The following is a 25,059-nucleotide window of genomic DNA, read 5'->3' on the forward strand; positions in this document are numbered from 1 at the left end:
AATGTGATATATTTTACATTCTGATGTCATCTAAATCATCATATCAGAATGTCATATAATATTTTACATTCTGATGTCCTCTAACTCATCATATCAGAATGTCATATAATATTTTACATTTTGATGTCATCTAACTCGTCATATCAGAATCTCATATAATATTTTACATTCTGATGTCATCTAACTCGTCATATCAGAATGTGATATAATATTTTACATTTTGATGTCATCTAAATCATCATATCAGAATCTCATATAATATTTTACATTTTGATGTCATCTAACTCGTCATATCAGAATGTGATATAATATTTTACATTCTGATGTCATCTAAATCATCATATCAGAATGTGATATAATATTTTACATTTTGATGTCATCTAACTCGTCATATCACAATGTCATATAATATTTTACATTTTGATGTCATCTAACTCGTCATATCAGAATGTGATATAATATTTTACATTTTGATGTCTCTAACTCATCATATTAAAATGACATACAACATTGTACAGATAACTCGTCATATCAGAATGTGATATATTTTACATTCTGATGTCATCTAAATCATCATATCAGAATGTCATATAATATTTTACATTCTGATGTCATCTAACTCGTCATATCAGAATGTGATATAATATTTTACATTCTGATGTCATCTAAATCATCATATCAGAATCTCATATAATATTTTACATTTTGATATCTCTAACTCGTCATATCAGAATCTCATATAATATTTTACATTCTGATGTAATCTAACTCGTCATATCAGAATGTGATATAATATTTTACATTCTGATGTCATCTAACTCATCATATCAGAATCTCATATAATATTTTACATTCTGATGTCATCTAACTCGTCATATCAGAATGTCATATAATATTTTACATTTTGATGTCATCTAACTCGTCATATCAGAATCTCATATAATATTTTACATTCTGATGTCATCTAACTCATCATATCAGAATGTGATATAATATTTTACATTTTGATGTCATCTAAATCATCATATCAGAATCTCATATAATATTTTACATTTTGATGTCATCTAACTCGTCATATCAGAATGTGATATAATATTTTACATTCTGATGTCATCTAAATCATCATATCAGAATGTGATATAATATTTTACATTTTGATGTCATCTAACTCGTCATATCACAATGTCATATAATATTTTACATTTTGATGTCATCTAACTCGTCATATCAGAATGTGATATAATATTTTACATTTTGATATCTCTAACTCATCATATTAAAATGACATACAACATTGTACAGATAACTCGTCATATCAGAATGTGATATATTTTACATTCTGATGTCATCTAACTCGTCATATCAGAATGTGATATAATATTTTACATTCTGATGTCATCTAACTCGTCATATCAGAATGTGATATAATATTTTACATTCTGATGTCATCTAACTCGTCATATCAGAATGTGATATAATATTTTACATTCTGATGTCATCTAACTCGTCATATCAGAATGTGATATAATATTTTACATTTTGATGTCATCTAAATCATCATATCAGAATGCCATATAATATTTTACATTTTGATGTCATCTAACTCGTCATATCAGAATGCCATATAATATTTTACATTCTGATGTCATCTAAATCATCATATCAGAATGTCATATAATACATAAAGAGAGAGAGAGTGTACATTGCAGAAGAACTGCCAAAGTCAGATGAATAGAGCAACAGTTGTGTTGGTGGTCTAGTGTCCTCTCTGGAAATTGTTATTTTTCCACATTATTATCAATTTCAGCAATAAACTGAACCCACTGTTTATGGACAATTATCAATCATCAAATTTCCACTCTTAATTGCTGGCCTATATTTGGGACTGTCAAATACAATACACATAAAGTGTATTTTTGGGGGCAATTCTTGGATGATTTTGACATGCAAATTAGTAGAAAACATCAACATAAGTAAAACTTTTTAATAAAAATAAGTGCTAGAGGTAGTCAACCTTATTTAATGGAAATATATAAATTTATTTAAATGCTGCTGCAAAACAAAGCAGTTTTGTTGGTATTGTCACTACCACTTCAATACATCATGTTGCTAGGCAACTTGGGTTCCTCTTGTGATGCCACAAGTTCATAAATGCATATCAGACTCTTTACACAAAGATGCTTGACTGCTTCCACTGCAGTCACACTGTAGTGGTAATTAAATAGCTATATCTCCTAATCCAGTAAATAAATATGCGTCAAGTCCTTGCAGAGCATGTGAAATATCAAGCAAATTAAAAATCCTGATTGTAGTGTTTAACATTCAGGTCTAACTTTAAAATAAAACTGTCATAAAGCAAAACCAGATTGTTTTAAATAAACAGTAGAAAAATGTTGCTAAAATTAAGCAATAAAATGTATTTTGAGAGCTGGTTTGGATATTGTGATAATATAGGGCTGTTTTTTATACTGTGACAATATAGGGCTGTTCTGGATACTGTGATAATAAAAGGTTGTTTGAAATATTGAAATAATAGGGCTGTTTTGGATAATGTGATAATATAGGGCTGGTTTTTGTTATTGTGATAATACAAGGCTGTTTTGGATACTATGATAATACAGAACTGTTTGGAATATTGTGGTAATAGTGCTGTTTTGGATACTGTGATAATTTAGGACTGGGTTGGTTATTGTGATAATATAAGGCTGTTTTGGATACTGTGATAATTTAGGACTGGGTTGGTTATTGTGATAATATAAGGCTGTTTTGGATACTGTGATAATATACAACTGGAATATTGAGATAATAGGGCTGTTTTGGATAATGTGATAATATAGGGCTGGCTTGGTTATTGTGATAATATAGGGCTGTTTCGGATCTGTGATAATATGGGGGTATTTTGAATACTGTGATAATATAGGGCTGTTTTGGATATTATAATAATATAGGGCTGATTTTGGATGCTGTAATAATATTGGGATAATGTTATAATACAGAACTGTTTTAGATACTGTGATCAAATTGGACAGTTTTAGATATTGCAATAATAAAGAAAAGCTGTTAAAAAATAGAAAAGAATGTTGTGCCATGGAAAGGCAAACTTTTGATAAATGATGATAAATTAAATGTGACAAAGAAACTGCATTTAAGGTACAAATGGAAAAGAACTGAAATAAGATGGCCATATTTTATTGCTTGATTTTTCTAATGAATAATAATACTGGGGGGATTTAAAAGGATTTTCTTAACCAACATATGTTTGGATAATATGAAAGGAATATAACCCTATTTTACAAAGAGTAGTAAATCTGTACCCTAAGTGCCAGCCTAAGATGGACTTGGCTGTTTGTCTCTGATTTCCGCAGCTGGAATTGTTGGTCAAGAACCAAATCAGGGGCCGCAAGGAGATTCTTCAGGGGGAAAGACAGCTCACCCAGGCATTTGTCTGATTTCTTATCCATTACCTGCAGAAAAAAAAAAAACTAAACAATGTTGGAATGATGATATCTTGTTATTGAGATAAATGGTCATTAATTAATTTTACTTGAGTATTCAAAGTTCTGACAATTAAGTAGTTAACACTCAGATGTTCTCAAAAAACATTTATGTTGATTATATTTTCCATTCTTTTTTGTATTAAACATTTCTGTTAAAATGAGAGGCAAATTTCTAAGTCAGAATTAAAATGACTTATATTGTGAATGTTTCCATAATACAATGACTTACACTGCAAGTGTTTAATTGCAGTTTCCACAATAAAATGACAAAGTACTAGTGTTTCCATGATAAACTGATGTACATTACAAGTGTTTCCATAACACAATGACATACTGTGCAAGTGTTTCCATAATAAAATGCAGTATAGAATCTTAGAGTTACTTGCATCATTTATGTCAGCATATTCAACACAATCTGCAAGTTATAAATATACAACAGAAACAAATACACACAGCTTAGAACTGCTCATATTTTTGTGTATTAACATCTTGGGCAGTGACATGAAAACATCATAAATCAAAATTTAGCAATTACTAGACCAGCAAGTTTAGAAGATGGTAGTGAACACAGACTGTTTAGAACCACTCATATTTTTGTGAATTAACATCTTGTGCAGTAATATAAATCCATTAAAAATCAAAATTTAGCAAGTACAGACCAGCAAGATTAAAAGACCGCTTGATCATTTAAAAATAACTAGACCACACTGTTTTTGTGTATTAACAACACTTTTGGGGATGTGAACACATTACTAAACTACTCATAGTTTTGTGTTGTTACATCCTCCACAGATATGCAACAAAATTAAATGCGAGTACTATGAACAGCATATGATACACCTGCCCTATGTTCAATGTTGTTGTTGTTGTTGGATGTTGTTGTTGTTGTTGTTATAGGGTTTAATGCCATTTTTCAGCACACGATAGGCTATACATGGCAGCCAGTATTAATGGTGGAGGAAGAACCCAGGAAAACCCCAGAAAGAACCACCGACCCACGAGAAGCTACTGGCAAACTTTCTCACATACCCACATTGGCCGAATCGGAGACTCAAACCCACGCAGACAGAGGTGAGATGGCAATGATCCGTAACGGAGAGCACTTTAGACCACTCGGCCACTCAAGGCCCCCCTATGTTCAGTAGTCATTTAGAGGTGTGGTTGATTCAAGAGATTACTACCAAATGGGTTGATTCTATAGATTACTACCAAATGGGTTGACTCTAGAGATTACTAACAAATGGGTTGACTCTAGAGATTACTACCAAAAAGGTTGACTCTAGAGATTACTGCCAAATGGGCTGACTCTAGAGATTACTACCAAATGGGTTGACTCTAGAGATTACTACCAAATGGGTTGACTCTAAAGAATCCTGCCAAATGGGTTGATTCTAGAGATTACTACCAAATGGGTTCAATGAGAGTGAACTCTAGAGCAATCTTAATGTGCAGAAGCCATTATTTTATTCTTAGACTATTCACAGCCATGACCTAAAAACTCTCTACATTTCTTTTATAACCCCTAAGTGCAAGCCATCCACAAAGTTTGGTCAAGGAAGGTGCTACAGAACGAAAGTTAATCTGCACCTACAATGACCCTGACCTTTGATCTTCTATACCCAAAATCAACAAGCCTCTTCCATACTTAACCCTCCACATTCTTTGGTTAAGGCACATCATCTAGAACCCAAATTATTATGCAAATTATATTTTTATTTTTTGGCATGAAGACCTTGACCTTTGCACTTCTGACCACAAAATCAAAAGGTTTCTTTCCCAACCAATATGTAAATGTTCACAAGCTGGCAATGGTACATTTGATAACCTAGCAATTTTGTGCAGAAACCAACTATCTTCTTTCAGCCACAGCGACACTGACCATTTATATTTTAAATCCCAAATCAACAGAAGTCATTCTAAGGTCAAGTGCAAGCTATTCACAAAGTTTGGTCCAGATCTGTGGTGTACAATTAAAATGCTACTGTATAGAAACCATATTTATTTTTCCAGTCAGTGACCTTGACCATTGGACACTTAAATTGACAGACTTCTCCCTTACTCTAGGGATTAGCTAAATGTTGCATAATTCTTGATAGTGGAGAACTTAATTTATTGTGCAGATGTAAACTTCTTTAAGTCAATGTAACCCTTGACCATTGACAATTTTACTTCACAAGGATAAAGTCTTTCTTATACTGAGAGCAAGCCATCTAAAAATTTTGGTCCAGGTCTGTGATGTGGAAATAGAGTGCTAAACTTTGCACATATGTCACGTTAAACTTTACACATATTACACACATTACATTAAACATTGCACTTACTGCACATGTTACATTAAGTTTTGCACATACTGTGAATGTCAGAATAAACTCTGCACATACTGCATACCATTTCAAATTAAACTTTGTACACACTGCATAACATGTCTGTAAACTTTGCACATACTGCATATCATGTCACAGTAACAAAATGACATTAAGAAGGTCTGTACAATTTCAGTTATAGACCTGATATTAAATGTGGGACCTTTACCCAAAGGTCAAAAAGGGCAAGTAAGCATGTCACAGGTTATAACAAATTCTCTTAGCTTCAAAACAATTCATCCATAGATAAATAAAATCATTCAAGAGGTTAAGGAAATGAAAGCAAATGAAAAAACTGTAACCCTAACAATAACACAAGTTTTCTGACTGGGATATTGACCTCAAGGTCAAAGGGGTGAGAATACACAAAATAGAATGAGATGTATTACTTTCATAATTACGGATTCCAAACAGAAAAACAAAATCTCCAAACGAGTTAAGAACATGCAAGCAAATGGAGAAAAAAAACCCCAAAACAATAACACAAATTGTATGAACCTTAACTGGACTTGAAGGTCAAAGGGGCAAGTCAGCATGTTGTAGACTGAACTGTCCAAGTTTCACAATGATTAATGCTATGCATGCTGAGAAGTTATTGAGGACTTTAGGAAATGTTAGCAAATGAAAGGAATTTATTAAAATCTTCCTTATATTTTCTATCACTGGAAGGTCATGGTCAAGGTCAAATTGTTTAGCAATCATCATGCATTATAATGAATAATCTTAGCTTCATAACGATTGAAGCCATGTAAGATTATAACCTAACATGGGTTTAAGGATATGTGCCAATCGAATACCTGAACCCAAACATTATGCTGTTGAAGCCAGCATTGCGTTTTGCTGCCACCAGAAGTGTGAGGGTGCTATGTCTTACTTCCTACATATGTCGGCCTGACAATAAAGCATACAATACAGTTTACCTGAGCAAGTTTATCTGGCAATCATTTAATTATCTATGGTATAGTCTGACAATGACAAAGGCAGTCAAAATTTATATAACTCCTCAAAAGAGATTTTTAATGCTGATGGTGTCTGTATCTTATAACCAACTAGATTTTGCATTTACAGGTTGCCTGTTTCACAGTGTGACTTAGAAGCAATGCACTCAGTACTTAAACTGTTTGATAATGGATTCCATTAACAAAGTCTGGATGAAATTCTAAACAAAGTCATAATCTGTGTATGGATTGTTTAATTTTTAAATATTTATTGAGTAAATTTCAATTATGTTTTAGCAAATAAAGCAGGTTGATTAATTTGCAAATCTTGGTGTATGTCTGACATTAAGGTGGTTTATCCAATAGACAAGATTCTCTTCACAGTACAGACGCTCTACACGAAGAATTTCCTGGGATTCTAGATCCATTTTCGATGCTAGACTGGCACCATTTTCATTTTAGACATACCAGACATCTTGAAAATGATTAATTCAGGAGAACTGGTAACAAGATTTTCAACATGTTCATTGTTTCAGCCATATTTGAGATCTGATTGGCAATGCTTTCCTTCTGGGCCAAATAGACATTAAAATTAGTATTTTGGTAAAACCCCTATTAATATGACTTTTTTGTTCTTAAAAATAGCAACAACAAAGATTTTCAAGATGGCTGCCAAGGTGGCCATACTGGATGCATGTTAAGCACCTTTTCATATAGTACTAAGTAGACATAAGTAGAGGTCTTCTGCTGAAAACACAACATTGATGTTACTTTCCTCTATGAAGGAACAGTTACATGATTTTCAAGATGGCTGCTGTGATGGCTTAATTTGGATATCTTGGAAATTAGATCAGAACAGACCTGTTGAAAATCCCATGCTGTGATGACTTTCTGTTCTGGAGAAGTTGTAGTAACAGGTTTTTCAAAATGGCTGCTCTGATAGTCATACTGGCTGTCAGACTGGCATTATCTTCACTTAAGACTAAATAGATATCATAAAAAGTCTTCTGCTGAAAACTGTAGCTGATATGACTTTCCATTCAGGATGAGCAGCAAGGTAATTTACATGTAATGCATTACCTCTATATCTTGATTAAGGCAATTTACATGTAATGCATTATCTCTATATCCTGATTAAGGCAATTTACATGTAATGCATTATCTCTATATCCTGATTAAGGCAATTTACATGTGATGCATTACCTCTATATCCTGATTAAGGCAATTTACATGTAATGCATTATCTCTATATCCTGATTAAGGCAATTTACATGTAATGCATTATCTCTATATCCTGATTAAGGCAATTTACATGTAATGCATTATCTCTATATCCTGATTAAGGCAATTTACATGTGATGCATTATCTCTATATCCTGATTAAGGCAATTTACATGTGATGCATTACCTCTATATCCTGATTAAGGCAATTTACATGTAATGCATTATCTCTATATCCTGATTAAGGCAATTTACATGTGATGCATTACCTCTATATCCTGATTAAGGCAATTTACATGTAATGCATTATCTCTATATCCTGATTAAGGCAATTTACATGTAATGCATTACCTCTATATCCTGATTAAGGCCAAAACAATGATTTTACCCCTTTGTCCCAATTAAGACCAAAGCAATGCATTATACCTAAATCATGATTAAGGCCAAAGATATGCATTACCCCCATATCATGATTAAGGCCACAGTAATAAATTATCCTGATATCCTGATTAAGGCCAAGGTAATGCATTATCTTCATATCCTGATTAAGGCCAAAGAAATGCATTACCCCCAAAAATTATCCTGATATCCTGATTAAGGCCAAAACAATGATTTTACCCCTTTGTCCCAATTAAGACCAAAGCAATGCATTACCCCCATACCCTGATTAAGGCCACAGTAATAAATGATCCTGATATCCTGATTAAGGCCAAGGTAATGCATTATCTCCATATCCTGATTAAGGCCAAAGAAATGCATTACCCCATCTTCCCATCCTGGCTAAATTACCTCCATATCTTGATTAAGACCAAAGCAATGCATCACCCCCATATCCTGATTAAGGCCACAGTAATGCATTACCCTGATATCCTGATTAAGGCCAAGGTAATGCATTACCCCCATATCCTGATTAAGGCCACAGTAATGCATTACCCCCATATCCTGATTAATGCCACAGTAATGCATTACCCCCATATCCTGATTAAGGCCACAGTAATAAATTATCCTGATATCCTGATTAAGGCCAAGGTAATGCATTATCTCCATATCCTTATTAAGGCCAAATCAATGCATCACCCAAATATCCTGATTAAGACCACAGTAATAAATTATCCGGATATCGTGATTAAGGCCACAGTAATGCATCATCCTGATATCCTGATTAAGGCCAAGGTAATGCATTATCTCCATATCCTGATTAAGACAGGGCCAAATCAATGCATTACCTCCATATGCTGATTAAGGCCAAAGAAATGCATTAACCATTCCTGGCTAAATTACCCCCATATCCTGATTACGGTCAAAGCAAATGTATTGCCCCTATCTCCTGATTAAGCCCAAATAAGAAATGAATGTTAATTTTTCAGCATTCATGAGATGATAAACAATGACAGTCTCTTGCAAATTCTGTAAATTATATTAGCTTTCCATGGTAGATATTAGATTTCCATGGTAGATATTAGCTTTCTATGGTAGACATTAGATTTCTATTGTAGAATTATATTTCTATGATAGACATTTGCTTTCTATGGTAGACATTAGATTTCAATGGTAGACATTAGCTTTCTATGGTAGAAATTAGTTTTCTATGGTAGACATTAGATTTTCATGGTAGACATTAGATTTCTATGGTAGAGATTAGCTTTCTATGGTAGACATTATATTTCTATTGTAGAATTATATTTCTATGATAGACATTTGATTTCTATGGTAGACATTAGATTTCAATGGAAGACATTTGCTTTCTATGGTAGAAATTAGATTTCTATGGTAGACATTAGATTTTCATGGTAGAAATTAAATTTCTATGGTAGACATTAGAGTTTCATGGTAGAAATTAGATTTCTATGGTAGAAATTATATTTCTATGGTAGACATTAGAGTTTCATGGTAGAAATTATATTTCTATGGTAGACATTAGAGTTTCATGGTAGAAATTAGATTTCAATGGTAGACATTAGCATTCTATGGTTTTCATAATAATTTATATGGTAGACATTAGCTTTCACTGCAATAAGACTGTTATAAGTGCTTTCTTGAGATGATCTGTTCTAAGGCTTTGTCTGGGATCATTATCATTTTTCTTGCACTAATGAGGTCTCATTGAAGTAAATATAACTGCAGCAGACCTGAGCTGGAACAAGCAAAGAGTGTAGGACTGCATCTTTGAGTAAAATGGTCAAATTCAATTTTGTGTGTGTGTGTGTGTGTGTGTGTGTGTGTGTGTGTGTGTGTGTGTGAAAGAGAGAGATAGAGAATACCTTAAGATCCAGCACTTCAAAGTGTGGGTCATGAACAAGACAGCGGAAGGACTGTTCCCAGCGAGGCTCACACGTATCATTCAAAACATTGCTTTCAAATCTGTTCTGACTAATGCTTATCACACCATAGGGAGATGGTTCAGACAACTTCTTGCTTCTCTAGAAATTGTAAAATAAGGAGATTTTTTTAAAAAGAAGTGAATAATTATGTTCTCTATAAGTCTAACAGGTTTTACTTTTTATAAAATGAGAACATGTGTTAAAGTCTCCGTGCACAGTGTTAAGGAATGTTATGTACAGTACTAAGGAATGTAAGATACAGAGTCAAGGAATGTTAGGTACAGTACTAAAGAATCTAAGATGCAGTGTTAAGGAATGTTTGGTACAGTGCTAAGGAATGTTAGATAAAGTGTTAAGGAATGCTAGGTACAGTGTTAAGACATGTTTGGTACAGTGTTAAGGATTGTTAGATACAGTGTTAAAGAATGTCAGGTATAGTGTTAAGGAATATTAGGTACGTGTTAGGAAATGTTAGGTAGTGCTAAAGAATGTCAGGTACAGTGTTAAGGAACATTAGGTACAGTGTTAAGAAATGTTAGGTACAGCATTATGGAATGTTAGGTACAGTGCTAATGAATGTTATATACAGTGGTAAGGAAGGTTGGGCAGAGTGATAAGGTATGTTAGGTAAGTGTTAGGGAATGTTAGGTACAGTGTTAAGGAATGTTAATTACAGTGTTAAGGAAGCTCAGTAATTAGTATAGTAATAAAAAAATAAATTAGAGTTGCATAAATCTAGCATAAACATTACATTAAAGAGAGAGAGAGTCATTAATCAGAGTGGATCTAGTCATACTATCTCACACAGGGCATGGTCACCATTCAGAGTGGATCTAGTCATATTATCTTACACAGGGTATGGTCACCATTCAGAGTGGATCTAGTCATACTATCTTACACATGGCATGGTCACCATTCAGAGTGGATCTAGTCATGCTATCTTACACAGGGCATGGTCACCATTCAGCGTGGATCTAGTCATACTATCTCACACAAGGCATGGTTAAGTATATTAAAAATAAACTCTAAAGATACTCAAGCTTAACACTGACAAAGAATACATGCACTGAAATACCATAGTGACTTGAATACCATAAAAAAGAACAGCTAACTTAGTATATATCATGCATTGCTACTAATATACTCACTGGAAGGTCTTTTGCTGAGTCAAGGTGTATCATTACTACACAAGATGACAGTTCTTCTTGTTTCTTATCTCCCTTCATCTGCTCACATATCTGGAGACAAGAAAAGTCCATATAAGCCAGATGAATGACATAAGGCCAGTTAGGCCTCTTGTTCTATAAAGTAACAGTGTTTATGTAATTGTCTCTGAGCTTTTAGGCATTCAAATGTATAAATTTAATGGAAAATAAAACTTTATTTTATAAAATGACACCACAAATACATTTATAGAAACATATTCATTTTTGAACATCAGTGATTGCTTTTTACCACACTACTGAGAAATGTCAAGAGATTTCTAATTTCTCCAACAAACAATGAAATATAGCTACAAAGAAAATTCTCAAAATATCAATATTAGGTCCTATAAAATGATTTCATTTTTCTTGACTTTCACGATTAGTCTTGCATCCGAAGCCATATTATTATAAAGTACATCAGAAGCCATTTTATTATTAAACAAATTCCATTTGATCATCCCAGTGTAGCTAAGTAATACAATTTTGCATATGATGTATTTGGACATGAATCTATAAAGATAATCTTGTAAGAAAAGTAAATAAGCTGAAGTGTAACGGTAATCTATCTAGCATGAAGTGTACTGGTACTCGATGCAGCATTAAGTGTACAGGTACTCTAAACAGCATAAAGTGTACTGCTACTCTATGCAGCATTAAGTGTACAGGTACTCTATGCAGCATTAAGTGTACAGGTACACTATGCAGCATAAAGTGTACAGGTACTCCATGCAGCATGAAGTGTACAGGTACTCCATGCAGCATTAAGTGTACAGGTACTCTAAGCAGCATAAAGTATACTGCTACTCTATGCAGCATTAAGTGTACAGGTACTCCATGCAACATGAAGTGTACAGGTACTCCATGCAGCATGACATGTACTGCTACTCTATGCAGCATGAAAAGTGTACAGGTACTCTATGCAGCATGATGTGTACAGATACTCTATGCAGCATGAAAAGTGTACAGGTACTATATGCAGCATAAAGTGAACAGATACTCTATGAAGCACTAAGTGATATTTAAAGTTTGGCACTCTGATCAGTTATTGTGTTACAGTCAAATGCTTGATTTGTCATGGTGATGTATTGTGGTCAGTCTGTGTTGGCTGGTAATGTGTTGTGATCAGAAAGTGTTTATACTGGTAATAAATAGTGATTAGTGTGTTAGCTGGTGTTGTATTGTGTTCAGAGTGTTGGCTGGTAAATATATTGTGCTCTTAAGTGTGTTGACTAGTGATATATTGTGATCACTAAGTGTGTTGGCTGGTGATGAATTGTGATCAGTAAATATGTTAGCTGGTGATGTATTGTGATCAGTATGTTGGTTGGTGATGAATTGTGATCAGAAAGTGTTTATACTGGTGTTGAATTGTTATCAGTAAGTATGTAGGCTGGTGATGTATTATGATCAGTAATTATGTTGGCTGGTGATGTATTGTGATCAGTAAGTATGTTGGTTGGTGATGAATTGCGATCAGTGTGTTGGCTGGTGATGTATCATGATCAGTGTGTTGGCTGGTGATGTATTGAGATCAGAAAGTGTTTATGCTGGTGATGATTTGTGATTGGTAAGTATGTTGGCTGGTGATGTATTGTGATCAGTGTGTTGGCTGGTGATATATTGTGATCAGAAAGTGTTTATGCTAGTGAGGAATTGTGATTAGCAAGTGTGTTGGCTGGTGATGAATTGTGATCAGTAAGCGTGTTGGCTGGTGATGTATTGCGATCAGTAAGTGTATATGCTAGTGAGGAATTGTGATTAGCAAGTGTGTTGGCTGGTGATGAATTGTGATCAGTATGTTGGCTGCTTATGTATTGTGATCAGAAAGTGTTTATGGTGGGGATGATTTGTGATTAGTATGTTGGCTGGTGATGTATTGTGATCAGTAAGTGTTTTTGCTGCTGATGAAATGTGATCCGTGTGTTGGCTAGCGATATATTTTGATCAGTAAGTGTGTAGTGATGTATTGTAATCAGAAAGTGTTTATACTGGTGATGGTGTGTGATCAGTAAGTGTTTATGCTAGTGATGAATTGTGATCAGCAAGTATGCTGGCTGGTGATGTATTGTGATCAGTAAGGATGTTGGCTGGTGATGAATTGTGATAAGTAAGTATGTTGGCTGGTGATGTATTGTGATTAATAATTATGTTGGCTCGTGATGTATTGTGATCAGTAAGTGGTTATGCTGGTGATGTATTGTGAACAGAAAGTGTCTTTGCTGGTGATGAATTGTGATCACTAAATATGTTGGCTGGTGATGTATTGTGATCAGTTAAGTGTGTTGCCTGGTGATGTATTGTGATCAGTAAGTATAGTGGCTGGTGATGAAGTGTGACCAGCAAGTGTTTATGCTGGTGATGAATTGTGATCAGTAAGTATGGTGGTTTGTGATCAGTAAATGTGTTGGCTGGTGATGAATTGTGATCAGTATGTTGGCTGGTGATGAACTGTGATCAGTAATTATGTTGGCTGGTGATATATTATGATTAGTAAATATATTGGCTGGTGATGAATTGTGATCAGTATGTTGGCTGGTGATGAATTGTGATCAGTATGCATGGTGGCTGGTGATGTATTGTGATCAGTAATTAAGTTGGCTGGTGATGTATTGTGATCAGAAAGTTTAGTGGCTGGTGATGAAGTGTGACCAGTAAGTGTTTATGCTGGTGATGAACTGTGATCAGTAAGTATGTTGGCTGGTGATGTATTGTGATCAGTAAGTATTTTAGCTTGTGATCAGTAAATGTGTTGGCTGGTGATGAATTATGATCAGTAAGTATGTTGGCTGTGATGTATTGTGATCAGTAGGTGTGTTGGCTGGTGATGAATTGTGATCAGTAAGTATGTTGGCTGGTGATGTATTGTGATCAGTAAGTATTTTAGCTTGTGATCAGTAAATGTGTTGGCTGGTGATGAATTATGATCAGTAAGTATGTTGGCTGTGATGTATTGTGATCAGTAGGTGTGTTGGCTGGTGATGAATTGTGATCAGTAAGTATGTTGGCTGGTGATGTATTGTGATCATTAAGTATGTTGGCATGTGATCAGTAAATGTGTTGGCTGGTGATGAATTGTGATCAGTAAGTGTTTATGCTGGTGATGTATTGTGATAAGTAAGTATGTTGGCTGGTGACTGGTAAATGTGTTGGCTGGTGATGTATTGTGATCAGTAAGTATGTTGGCTGTGATGTATTGTGATCAGTAAGTATGTTGGCTGTGATGAAATGTGATCATTATGTTGGCTGGTGATGAATTGTGATCTGTAAGTATGTTGGCTGTGATGTATTGTGATCAGTAGGTGTGATGGCTACACATGTCATATCTGTGATAAGATGTTAGCTGTTATTAGCAAATGAGTTAAATACTAGCAGTTACTATCACCATAATTTTACTCATGACAAATATATGACTGTCTAGAAACTGTCACATGGATAAAGGGGGGGGGGTGTATACATGTACAGAAGCAGATTCTAGTAAAGTACTGTATACCATGACTGCAGAAAACTTATGACAAAAAAAAATTATTCACAGATTAATGGCCTGGCTAATATTGTCAGTCTTCATAAAAATCCCCCCTCAGTATCAAGAATATATAAATTTTCATGCAAAATATATCATAATTTAACCTCAAAGCATGTAGCCTTTCCACCATTAATAATATGCCTAATTTAGCACAATTTTGTAACTGCATAAAAAACTAGCTATCTATGATCTTATTATCCTAAAGAGCACATGCCATGTATAAATCACTCTTTTTCATTTGTCTTCAAGACTACCATAGTTGTTGTTGAAAATCCTCAAATGTCATTGGACATAAAATGACCAACAGATACACACCGACATTTGCCCTAGGAGCAGTTTTTACCCTCAGGGATCTGCCCAAAAAGCTCAATTTGGAAGAGTGGTGTTATCACACTTTTATAAACACCATCTGCTTTCCTCATCTATGACAGCATCAAAACCAGGAAAAGGTAACAAGTTTACAATAAGTTACCTCCCCTCATTTATATTTAAATATTTGTAACTTTCAAAACAGATTTTGCTTATAATTTCACTTTTCTTTATCTTAAGCCTAATCAGAAAAAAATGTACAGTCATAGCAAACGTCAGTGAGCATATTTTCCAATATCACTGCATTAGGTAGACAAAACTTGTAGAAATGCTAAATTCCTTTGTAGATACTTTCTGAATTTAAATGTGCCCAACAGGAAACAAAATCAATTTCTAACTGGCAATGGAAAAGGAAAAAGAAAATATGAAAAAAGACATGACCTAGTTTATGAACTTCTGGTTAGCATATTAGTGAAAGTAGTGATTAAGTCTTTTAGCTATCCCATAGTCTTCCACATTACTAATTACTTCTGACTTAAATGTGATTGTGAAAAACAATGTGATACAATTTTACTGTGCTGTGTGTTCACCTCATTAAAAACAATTAATGTCATGGACAAAATAAAAATTATTTTGGTATCAACTTATCTGAATTTAATGTTTTGCAAAGAATTCATACTTTCATTCCTACTTTTACTTGTAGACTAGGAAAGAGATCCTAACTTCTTTAAGAGATCCTGTTTCTAAAAATTCCTAATTGTTTCTAAGAGATGTAACTACTTCTATGAGATCTCTAAGAGATCCTGTCTCCATGTCTTGAAGAGATCCTAACTGTTTCTAAGAGATCCAAACTGCTTCTGAGAGATCCTGTTTCTCACAGGTCCTGTCTCTATGAGATCCTAACCTTCTCAAATTGATCCTACATGTTCTACAGAAGAATCATTGTTAATTGGGTCCTTAAATTTCTAGTTTGAAGTAACCATGGAAACCATAAAGACCGTAACCCCATGGAAATTTGTGAATTTATAAAAACTGCAATACAGTAAAACCTGCCCTTACATTAACTTCTAAGAAAGACCTCTCCAATTAACAACCACATTTGGTTATCACCCTTGATTATGCAAAAAAACACATGGATCCTTAGAAAATTGAGATACATATAATGCTAATGCAATACGAAAATAATAACGCTATCATACAACCAATATGCAAGTATACATACAAAGAACATTAACAAGTCACAAAAGCATGGGTAAGATGTTACCAGCTTGCTGATCCCTACTGAAGTAAATTTGTAGCTTTCATACTTTTCATGTCCACAGTGAACCAATTTTCCTGAAAAGCTAGCATTGGAAGATTTTCTCTTTTTGCCCATATGAGACAAGAAGCAATTGTGACACTTTTTAACAAGTTGATAAATAATTAAATTTTATTTAATTAAAACTTTATATTTTTAAGTGCAGCATTGTTCATGACACCATCATTTCTAATGTAAAAAAAAAATTAAATATTTCCTAGCAAACAGCATCAATAACTGATTATAAAAACATCATACCCCTTCTTAACTAAGCTTTTTATGAAATGATTAAAAAATGTAATGTTTGAAAAGAGCCCGTGCATTTGATATGATAATATACCATTTAACCCAAAGAGCCAGGATTTCATGTATTTATATATTTTTTTTCATATTTCTTTACAGGTGTCCAAGGTAGGTTTTCTCCTTCATAATGAAAAAAAAAAAACAATTTTGCAGACAATATATGGTAAAAGTTATGCTTACATCCTATAAACATTTTTTTTCCTAAAAAAATCAAGACCATAATAAAACATAATAAGTTTGCCTTTTTTGTATTTATTATTGCTCTGCACATATAAGCTAATGTTCATTTCCCTCCCCCCTTTTTCATCAACCAAATCCAAAAGAGTTAAAAACCTTATCATTTTATTCAACCATCTCCATGAGAGGATTAGAACAATTAGGAAAAAAACCTGTTTGCTAAACAGTCCATATATGATTACTTGGAGCACCAATATACAAATATGTCCCAAATCTTATTACTATTATTGTTATTATTATTATTCAACATCGTTTATAGTGTACTATCTAACAAAATCATCAAATATGCATATATGTTGTGCTCTCCCATATTTGTTCCCCACAAGATTACAGTATTGTGCTCACTTTAATCCATCCTATAAATTAAATGATTACTTACTAATTTAAATGATCACTTACTAATTTAAATATGATCACTTACTAATTTAAATGATTGCTTACTAATTTAAATGATCACTTACTAATTTAAATACGATCACTTACTAATTTAAATGATCACTTACTAATTTAACTATGATCACTTACTAATTTAAATGATCACTTACTAATTTAAATGATCACTTACTAATTTAAATAATTTAAATGATCACTTACTAATTTAAATGATCACTTACTAATTTAAATGATCACTTACTAATTGCCAATTTTTGTCTTGTGCACCATGACAAAACAATAATTTCACTACTGCCTTACAGCTTACATGTGACTTTAAAACAAAGGGCTGACTTTTTTTGTAGACAAAAAACACCTGTTCATACCTTAAAAATACTATCTGGACAAGCTTATCTCATTAACATCAAAATACAATTGGCTTATGTGAGACACCTGTGATGAATAAGACAAAAAGAAGCCATATATGGCTATTCTTTCTGACATAGGAAATGAAACTTCACTTGATTTTACAGACAAGTTCTAAATATCTTAATGACACCTGAACCTAATGAACGTGGAACAAACTCATCTCTTCTCAACGATGAACCTTTTTCTCTAGAAATAGCTTTTTAATTCACTGGCAAATGGAAGACAATTACTAACTACACCTTTCACACTGGCACAAATCTGCTGCGAGGGTACAAATATTGTTCCTATGTTATAGCAAACAAATTGCTTCAACCCTCAACCCTAACGATGAAAACTGTCTTTTAAATTTGACATACTGACACCTTTGTGATCAATGTGACTGGTGTTATGAGTACAAGCGAGATAAGAAATGTCAATTTGACATATAGACACCTTTGTAATCAATGTGACTGGTGTTATGAGTACAAGCGAGATAAGAAATGTCAATTTGACATACTGACACCTTTGTGATCAATGTGACTGGTGTTATGAGTACAAGCGAGATAAGAAATGTCAATTTGACATACTGACACCTTTGTGATCAATGTGACTGGTGTTATGAGTACAAGCGAGATAAGAAATGTCAATTTGACATATAGACACCTTTGTAATCAATGTGACTGGTGTTATGAGTACAAGCGAGATCAGAAATGTCAATTTGACATACTGACACCTTTGTGATCAATGTGACTGGTGTTATGAGTACATGTGAGATAAGAAATGTCCACACCATGATTCACATGATATTCGCCGAGTGGTCTAAAGCGCTCTTCGTTACGGATCACTGCCATCTCACCTCTGTCTGCGGCGGTTCGAGTCTAGGATTCAGCCAATGTGGGTATGTGAGAAAGCTTGCCAGTAGCTTCTCGTGGGTCGGTGGTTCTTTCCGGCGTTTTCCCGGGTTCTTCCTCCACCATTAATACTGGCCGCCATGTATAGCCTATCGCGTGCTGAAAAATGGCGTTAAACCCCACAACAACAACAACAACAACACATGATATTCCTTATCTAAAGAATGCCTTCCTCATGAAGCAAAAATTCAGCTAGCATAGACTGAGCAGTTGCTGGATACCACTCCAAGTAGCCACTTAAGGCAAGGGGCAGTCACTGAAAACACACTCCAAGTAACCACTTAAGGCAAGGGGCAGTCACTGAAAACACACTCAAAGTAACAACCTAAGGCAAGGGTCAGTCACTGAAAACACACTCCAAATAACCACTTAAAGCAAGGGGCAGTCACTGAAAACACACTCCAAGTAACAACCTATGGCAAAGGACAGTCACTGAAAACACATTCCATGTAGCCACTTAAGGCAAGGGGCAGTCACTGAAAACACACTCCTAGTAACCACTTAAGGCACGGGGCAGTCAATGAAAACACACTCCAAGTAACCACTTAAGGCAAGGGACAGTCACTGAAAACACACTCCAAGTAACCCCTTAAGGCAAGGGGCAGTCACTGCAAACATGCTCCAAGTAGCCACTTAGGGCAAGGGACAGTCACTGAAAACACACTCCAAGTAGCCACTTAGGCAGGGAGCAGTCAGTCACTGGAACTACACTCCAAGTAGTCACTTAGGGCAGGAAGAAATCACTGTTTGGTTAGGAAACACCAAGCTACTGCCTGAAGAAGGCAGGTCACCATTACAAACATCACATTTATATTGGAAATTTGCTGGGAGGAAATTAGAACAGCTGTTGTGAACAGGTGACTGTGCAGTAAAGATGGCAGGACAGGTTTGACTGTACATGAAAACTGCTTTAAATACAGTCATTATAATATTTATAAGTTGTATTCCCTTATTTGATTATGTAAATTAATAACTTCTATTCCATTACTTTACCATGTAAAATACTCATAAGTCCTTTTCCCATACTCAGTCATGTAAAATACTCATAAGTCCTTTTCCCATACTCAGTCATGTAAAATACTCATAAGTCCTTTTCCCATACTCAGTCATGTAAAATACTCACATGTCCTTTTCCCATACTCAATCATGTAAAATGCTCAAAATACTCATAAGTCCTTTTCCCATACTCAATCATGTAAAACACACATAACTTTTACTGTCATCCTTAATCATGTAAACTATTCATAACTGACTTTCAGAAAGCACACAGCACAGTATTTTTGTAACTTGTAAATCACACAACGAAGAAATAGAAACCTAATTTGAATGCCAAATATGATCCAAAAATAGTATAAAATTAGAAGTCCACTGGGTCCTTAAAATAATTATTATTATTATTATTATTATCATTATTATTATTATTATTATTATTATTATTATTCACTTCAACTTTTGGCATTAGAAAAAAACTGCTCCATGACATGTTCAGTGCCAGAGAATCGTGTTGTCGAGAAGACGGACAGGTTTAAAAGTTCAGCTGGTCAAATAAAAATTTATGTTACTTGCCAAGAATTTTATATAAAATATGAAGGAAACACGAAGATTTTCCTAAAGTTGATGAAAATGCTGATTATAGGCAAGTAGAAAAATGTATGCTTTTTCCATCCCTGAAGATTTCTTTATAAACATTGAAATTTCAGCAAACAAACTGAATATAAACAACAGTTTAAAAAATTCTGATCCAAAACATGAATTTGATCCAATGAATTTTTACAATAAAATAAAATGGAGTACTAGTATGCTAGGCACTCGTTACTTCCTTTATGTGATAAATTCTAAATATTAAACATGAAAAGGATATAGATGATCAATGACAATGGTGATAATAGAAATGATGAAAGAAACTCCACACTTAAAAGCACAAACAGGGGTAGAAAAATCCACTGTCCAGTAGCCTAGGTAACTGAAAATTAGACCTAGACAACCAAGTGACTCGAACTTGAAGCCCAGCCAGTCAACCAGAGTTTTGCTGACAATGGTATAAAATATGTATGTTTGCCATCATAAAAATCAATAAAATTTGGGTTGTCTACATGAAATGAAAATAAATCTTTTTCACAAAATTTTTATATTATGCAATGAATTCATTAATGAATTTTGAATAATCATGTTTTTCTGTCAAACCATATTTTTCAGTCTGGTTGTATAGTGGGTAAGCAAGTTCTTTGAAAAATTTTCTACCCCTGCAACCAGATATATTTCACTTACCAGAAATTTTTGATAATTTTTAAAAAAGAAAAGAAACAGAATGAAAATATAAATTATCTGTACAATATGTAAACAAGGGTTACACAAAATAAAATTACATAAAAAAGGGTTACACAAAACAAGGTTTACAGAAAATGTGGTACCTTTCCTGTGTAAAATTCTACCCACCCCTCACCCAATGTATTATTTTTGACAAAACTTAAAACAAAATTTTATATTTTCTAATCTTAATGATGACACATCTTTTGTTATTATTATTCTTACTCCTGCTGTACAAATGATATATGCAAAACCCACACCAAGTGCTTAAAAAAAATATGTTTGGAGTAAATTAATCTTTCCAATTGAGAACTTGAAGAGTCAATCAGCCTTGACTCCATCAGGAACTCTCCACTTTGGAGATGCATTATCTCTTAATTTGTTTTCAGGCTGATTTAATCTAAAAAAAAGTCAGTTGTAATGAGACATCAGATACATTTAGAGGTAACTCTGTATAAGCCTGTGTTAACTGCTCCTTTCCTCCAAAGAAGCCCAACAGGACTACAAAAAAGTGTGCTTGGTAAGGAACATTTTATTTGGTAAGTTTTGAAACAAAAGAGCAGGTTGAGCTTCCTAAGTCATGTGACATCAAATACAGTCCCATATAGTTACCTTTAAGTCATGTTCAACTACAGACAACACAGACCTTGATCTGCCATCGCATAATACACTGGTAGATTTTTTCTACCGATTTTACTAATTATTCCTACGAAACTGCAGAGACACAGATCAGATGAGACATTATATAATGGCAGATCAGGGTCTATGCTGTATGCAGCTGAACAATATGCACAGCTCCGAATTTGTTAGCACAGGTAAGACAACATAATAAACACTTAATTCAAACAACATCATTAACCCTTTACCTCAGGCAAGCGCCTTTGGATGCCTCTATTCCATTCGCATGGAAGCGCCTTTAGATGCCTCTACTCCATTTGCATGGAAGCACCTTTTGACGCCTCTAAACCATTCGCATGGAAGCACCTTTTGACGCCTGCTGGAAACATCGGCCATTGTTAGCGGTTTTCGTAGCGCCAACTTCGGGGAAAACCCCCTATTAGATACCTCATTCATTGCTGTGAATGACCGTTAAGTCAGATCACGTGGTCACTATTTACGCTGGTCGAAATCTGCTATTTAAAGTAACTGGGTCATATTATCCACTCTCCAAAATGGAGGTCACAAATTTCTTTCAGTACTTTTCACGATTAGAATCACAACAATGAAAGCTTCAATAACTTAGGTAAAGGCTCTGATATTGATGTAGGTTGAAATTAGTTTTTATAAATTATCAAACTGAGATGACTTAGTGATGTAGATGCAGACAATGAAGTTGTAAATTTCAAGTATGAGAAATGGCAGCTACGGTTGGTCATGCGGCTTCACTGACTTGACGGTGAACAATTGCTCTCAAGATTTTAAAGCACATACAAAATTCTTACTTGAAAAATAATTACACAGCTATAACGATCAGACTTTACTCTTAAATTTTTCCATACATAATAGATGTGTATCAAAAACGTAAAATGGTTAAAATTGCTGTTAAATGTAACATACACTACACTGCTTAACAGTTAACAGGCAGGCCTATGGGTATGGAGTTGAATAGGTAACAGGTGTTCTATTTATAGTGCACTGCACTGGGTAACTTTGCTACATGTGTATCGGAGGTCTAAAAAGTCGTACACTCTATGAGGTAAAGGGTTAACACAATAATATTCAACTGAAATCCATGCAAAAACTTTTAGAAAAAATAAGAATGCAAGATCATAAATTCTATTTAAAAATAAGAAACGTATCTAAAAAATAAATTACTGGAAGATCAGAATAAGTATTTTAATCAGTCATATTACTTAATTTGAATTCCTTTCAATGGCATAACAATTAGTAGCCAGGGAATGCAGTGGAGTCCATGCTCTTATGAGAAAATTGTTGATGCTAAGGCTATAGCCACCGTTGGATAAAGTGACTACTAAATCTCAGTTGTGTAGTGTCAATAAAAAATAAAGGTAACTAAATTTGAACCAGAACTGCTGATTTTGTTTTAAATAACCAATAAGTGCCCCTGTCTTGTTACGAGCTGATGTAGATAAAACAAACAACAAAAATGGTAGAATAAGTAATTAACTTTCTGTTTGTCTTTCAATAACACAAAAAATAATTATTCTTTCTAATGTCCCAAAACATCAAATTTCTTAAACTGATGTATGAAAATACATATATCTGATTAATGATTTCTGTCAACGGTGATAATTTTTGGGTTTTTTTTTTCATTATTCCTTTGAATGCACTAATCCATATGTGCCATTTGATGTTTGTTTAGTGAGATCAAGTTGGAAATTATGGCTGATAATTACAATACAGATATTATTTTATGTTGTCTTTAATTAGGACCATGACTGTCCCACAGGATTAACAGCACATTAATGTGGATTCTTGTATCACCATTGCAACCAACTGTTAACTGAATCATGGTGTACAACATAAAACAATGATAATTGCTAAATATATAATAAGAAAAAAATTAAATAAAATTAAGCCTATTATAGAACTAAATCAATTTTCCCATCATTACTGTGTATTTACTATCACACATATATTTTATCCCATGCCGCACCTCACTTTTGGACATGTATCCCGTCCTATTGTGTATTCACTATCACACATATATTTTATCCCATACCGCACCTCACTTTTAGACATGTATATTGTCATATTGTGTATTCACTATCATACATATATTTTATCCATGCCGCACCTCACTTTTAGACATGTACAGTCATATTGTGTATTCACTGTCATACATATCTTTGATCCCCATGCTGAACCCTACTATCTGACACATACGCTGTCATATTGTGTATTCACTATCATACATAAATTTGATACCCATGCCGAGCCTCACTTTTAGATGCGTACACTGTCATATTGTGATCTGCACATAACTGAAATGCAATACTAAAAAGATAATGAAACAAATCTTTCATAACAAGTGACTTTTAAAATTATTTCAGTTATTTTTAAGTTTTCAATCACATTAAATATGTTTTGCTAAGTTAATGCATGTATTTTCTGAGCTAATTAGGAACCTATTCATGTGGATTGTAGCAAACTTCATCTCGGTTCAGTTACCAACAAATGCACACTGCAACTTTTACTTAAAAAAAGAGACAGCAGGTCTCCTTAGGTTGTGTCTAAAAACATAAATTAATGGGATAAATGATTGTAAAGCATCAAAAATTTAACAGGCATTACAAAATATTTTGGCAAATAAATGTTAGTCTTTGAAAACAAAAAGAAAATACAGTAATCCCATACAGTAGCACCTCATTATAATTCTGTTCCAGGTAAAGTATACAAAGTTATGTGAGGAAACTTTACAATAGGGTAATATATTACTGCGTGTAAATGTGAAGTCATTTTTTATACTGAGGTAAATTACTGTGTGTAAATGTGAGGTCACCTTAAACTGGGGTAAATTATTACTGTGTGTAATTGTGAGGTTACCTTAAACTGGGGTGCATTATTACAGTGTTGTAAAGTCACTATATACTGGGGTACATTATTACTGTGTTATAGGTGAGGTTGCATTTTACTGGCATACATTATTACTGCGCTGATGGGCAAGGTCACCTTCAAATGTGGCATGTTAAATGTTTCAAATGTGAGGTCACCTTAAACTGGAGTTCATTATTACTGTGTTATAGGTGAGATTGCCTTATATTGGGGTAAAATATTACTGCGTTATATGAAAGGTCATCTTCCATTGGGATAAAATATTACTGCGTTATATGAAAGGTCATCTTCTGTTGGGGTACATTACTACTGTGTTATATGCAATGTCACC

At 34.0% G+C, this 25,059-nt stretch overlaps 1 protein-coding gene across 5 annotated transcripts in view; it reads right to left on the minus strand.

Moving 5' to 3' along the window:
* The window catches only part of LOC149792219 (extended synaptotagmin-2-like), a 155,442-nt gene that overhangs the window by 54,384 nt on the left and 75,999 nt on the right, over nucleotides 1-25,059 (minus strand). For 4 of the 5 annotated variants that reach the window (XR_016423527.1, XR_016423529.1, XR_016423528.1 and 1 more), the window contains exons 14-16: nucleotides 11,489-11,578; nucleotides 10,281-10,439; nucleotides 3,315-3,464 (exon numbers count right to left, since the gene is read on the minus strand). Coding sequence is in view for 2 of the 5 variants with exons in the window: in XM_089970744.1 (XP_089826870.1) it covers nucleotides 3,315-3,464; nucleotides 10,281-10,439; nucleotides 11,489-11,578 (399 nt within the window). In the remaining 3 variants the exon portion in view is untranslated. The remainder of the gene's footprint in view (nucleotides 1-3,314; nucleotides 3,465-10,280; nucleotides 10,440-11,488; nucleotides 11,579-25,059) is intronic. The other variant, XM_089970745.1, reaches the window with a different exon arrangement.

This window comes from Sinohyriopsis cumingii, chromosome 9, assembly GCF_028554795.1.
Source record: "Sinohyriopsis cumingii isolate HCF-2022 chromosome 9, ASM2855479v2, whole genome shotgun sequence".
Taxonomy (NCBI): Eukaryota; Metazoa; Mollusca; class Bivalvia; order Unionida; family Unionidae; genus Sinohyriopsis; species Sinohyriopsis cumingii.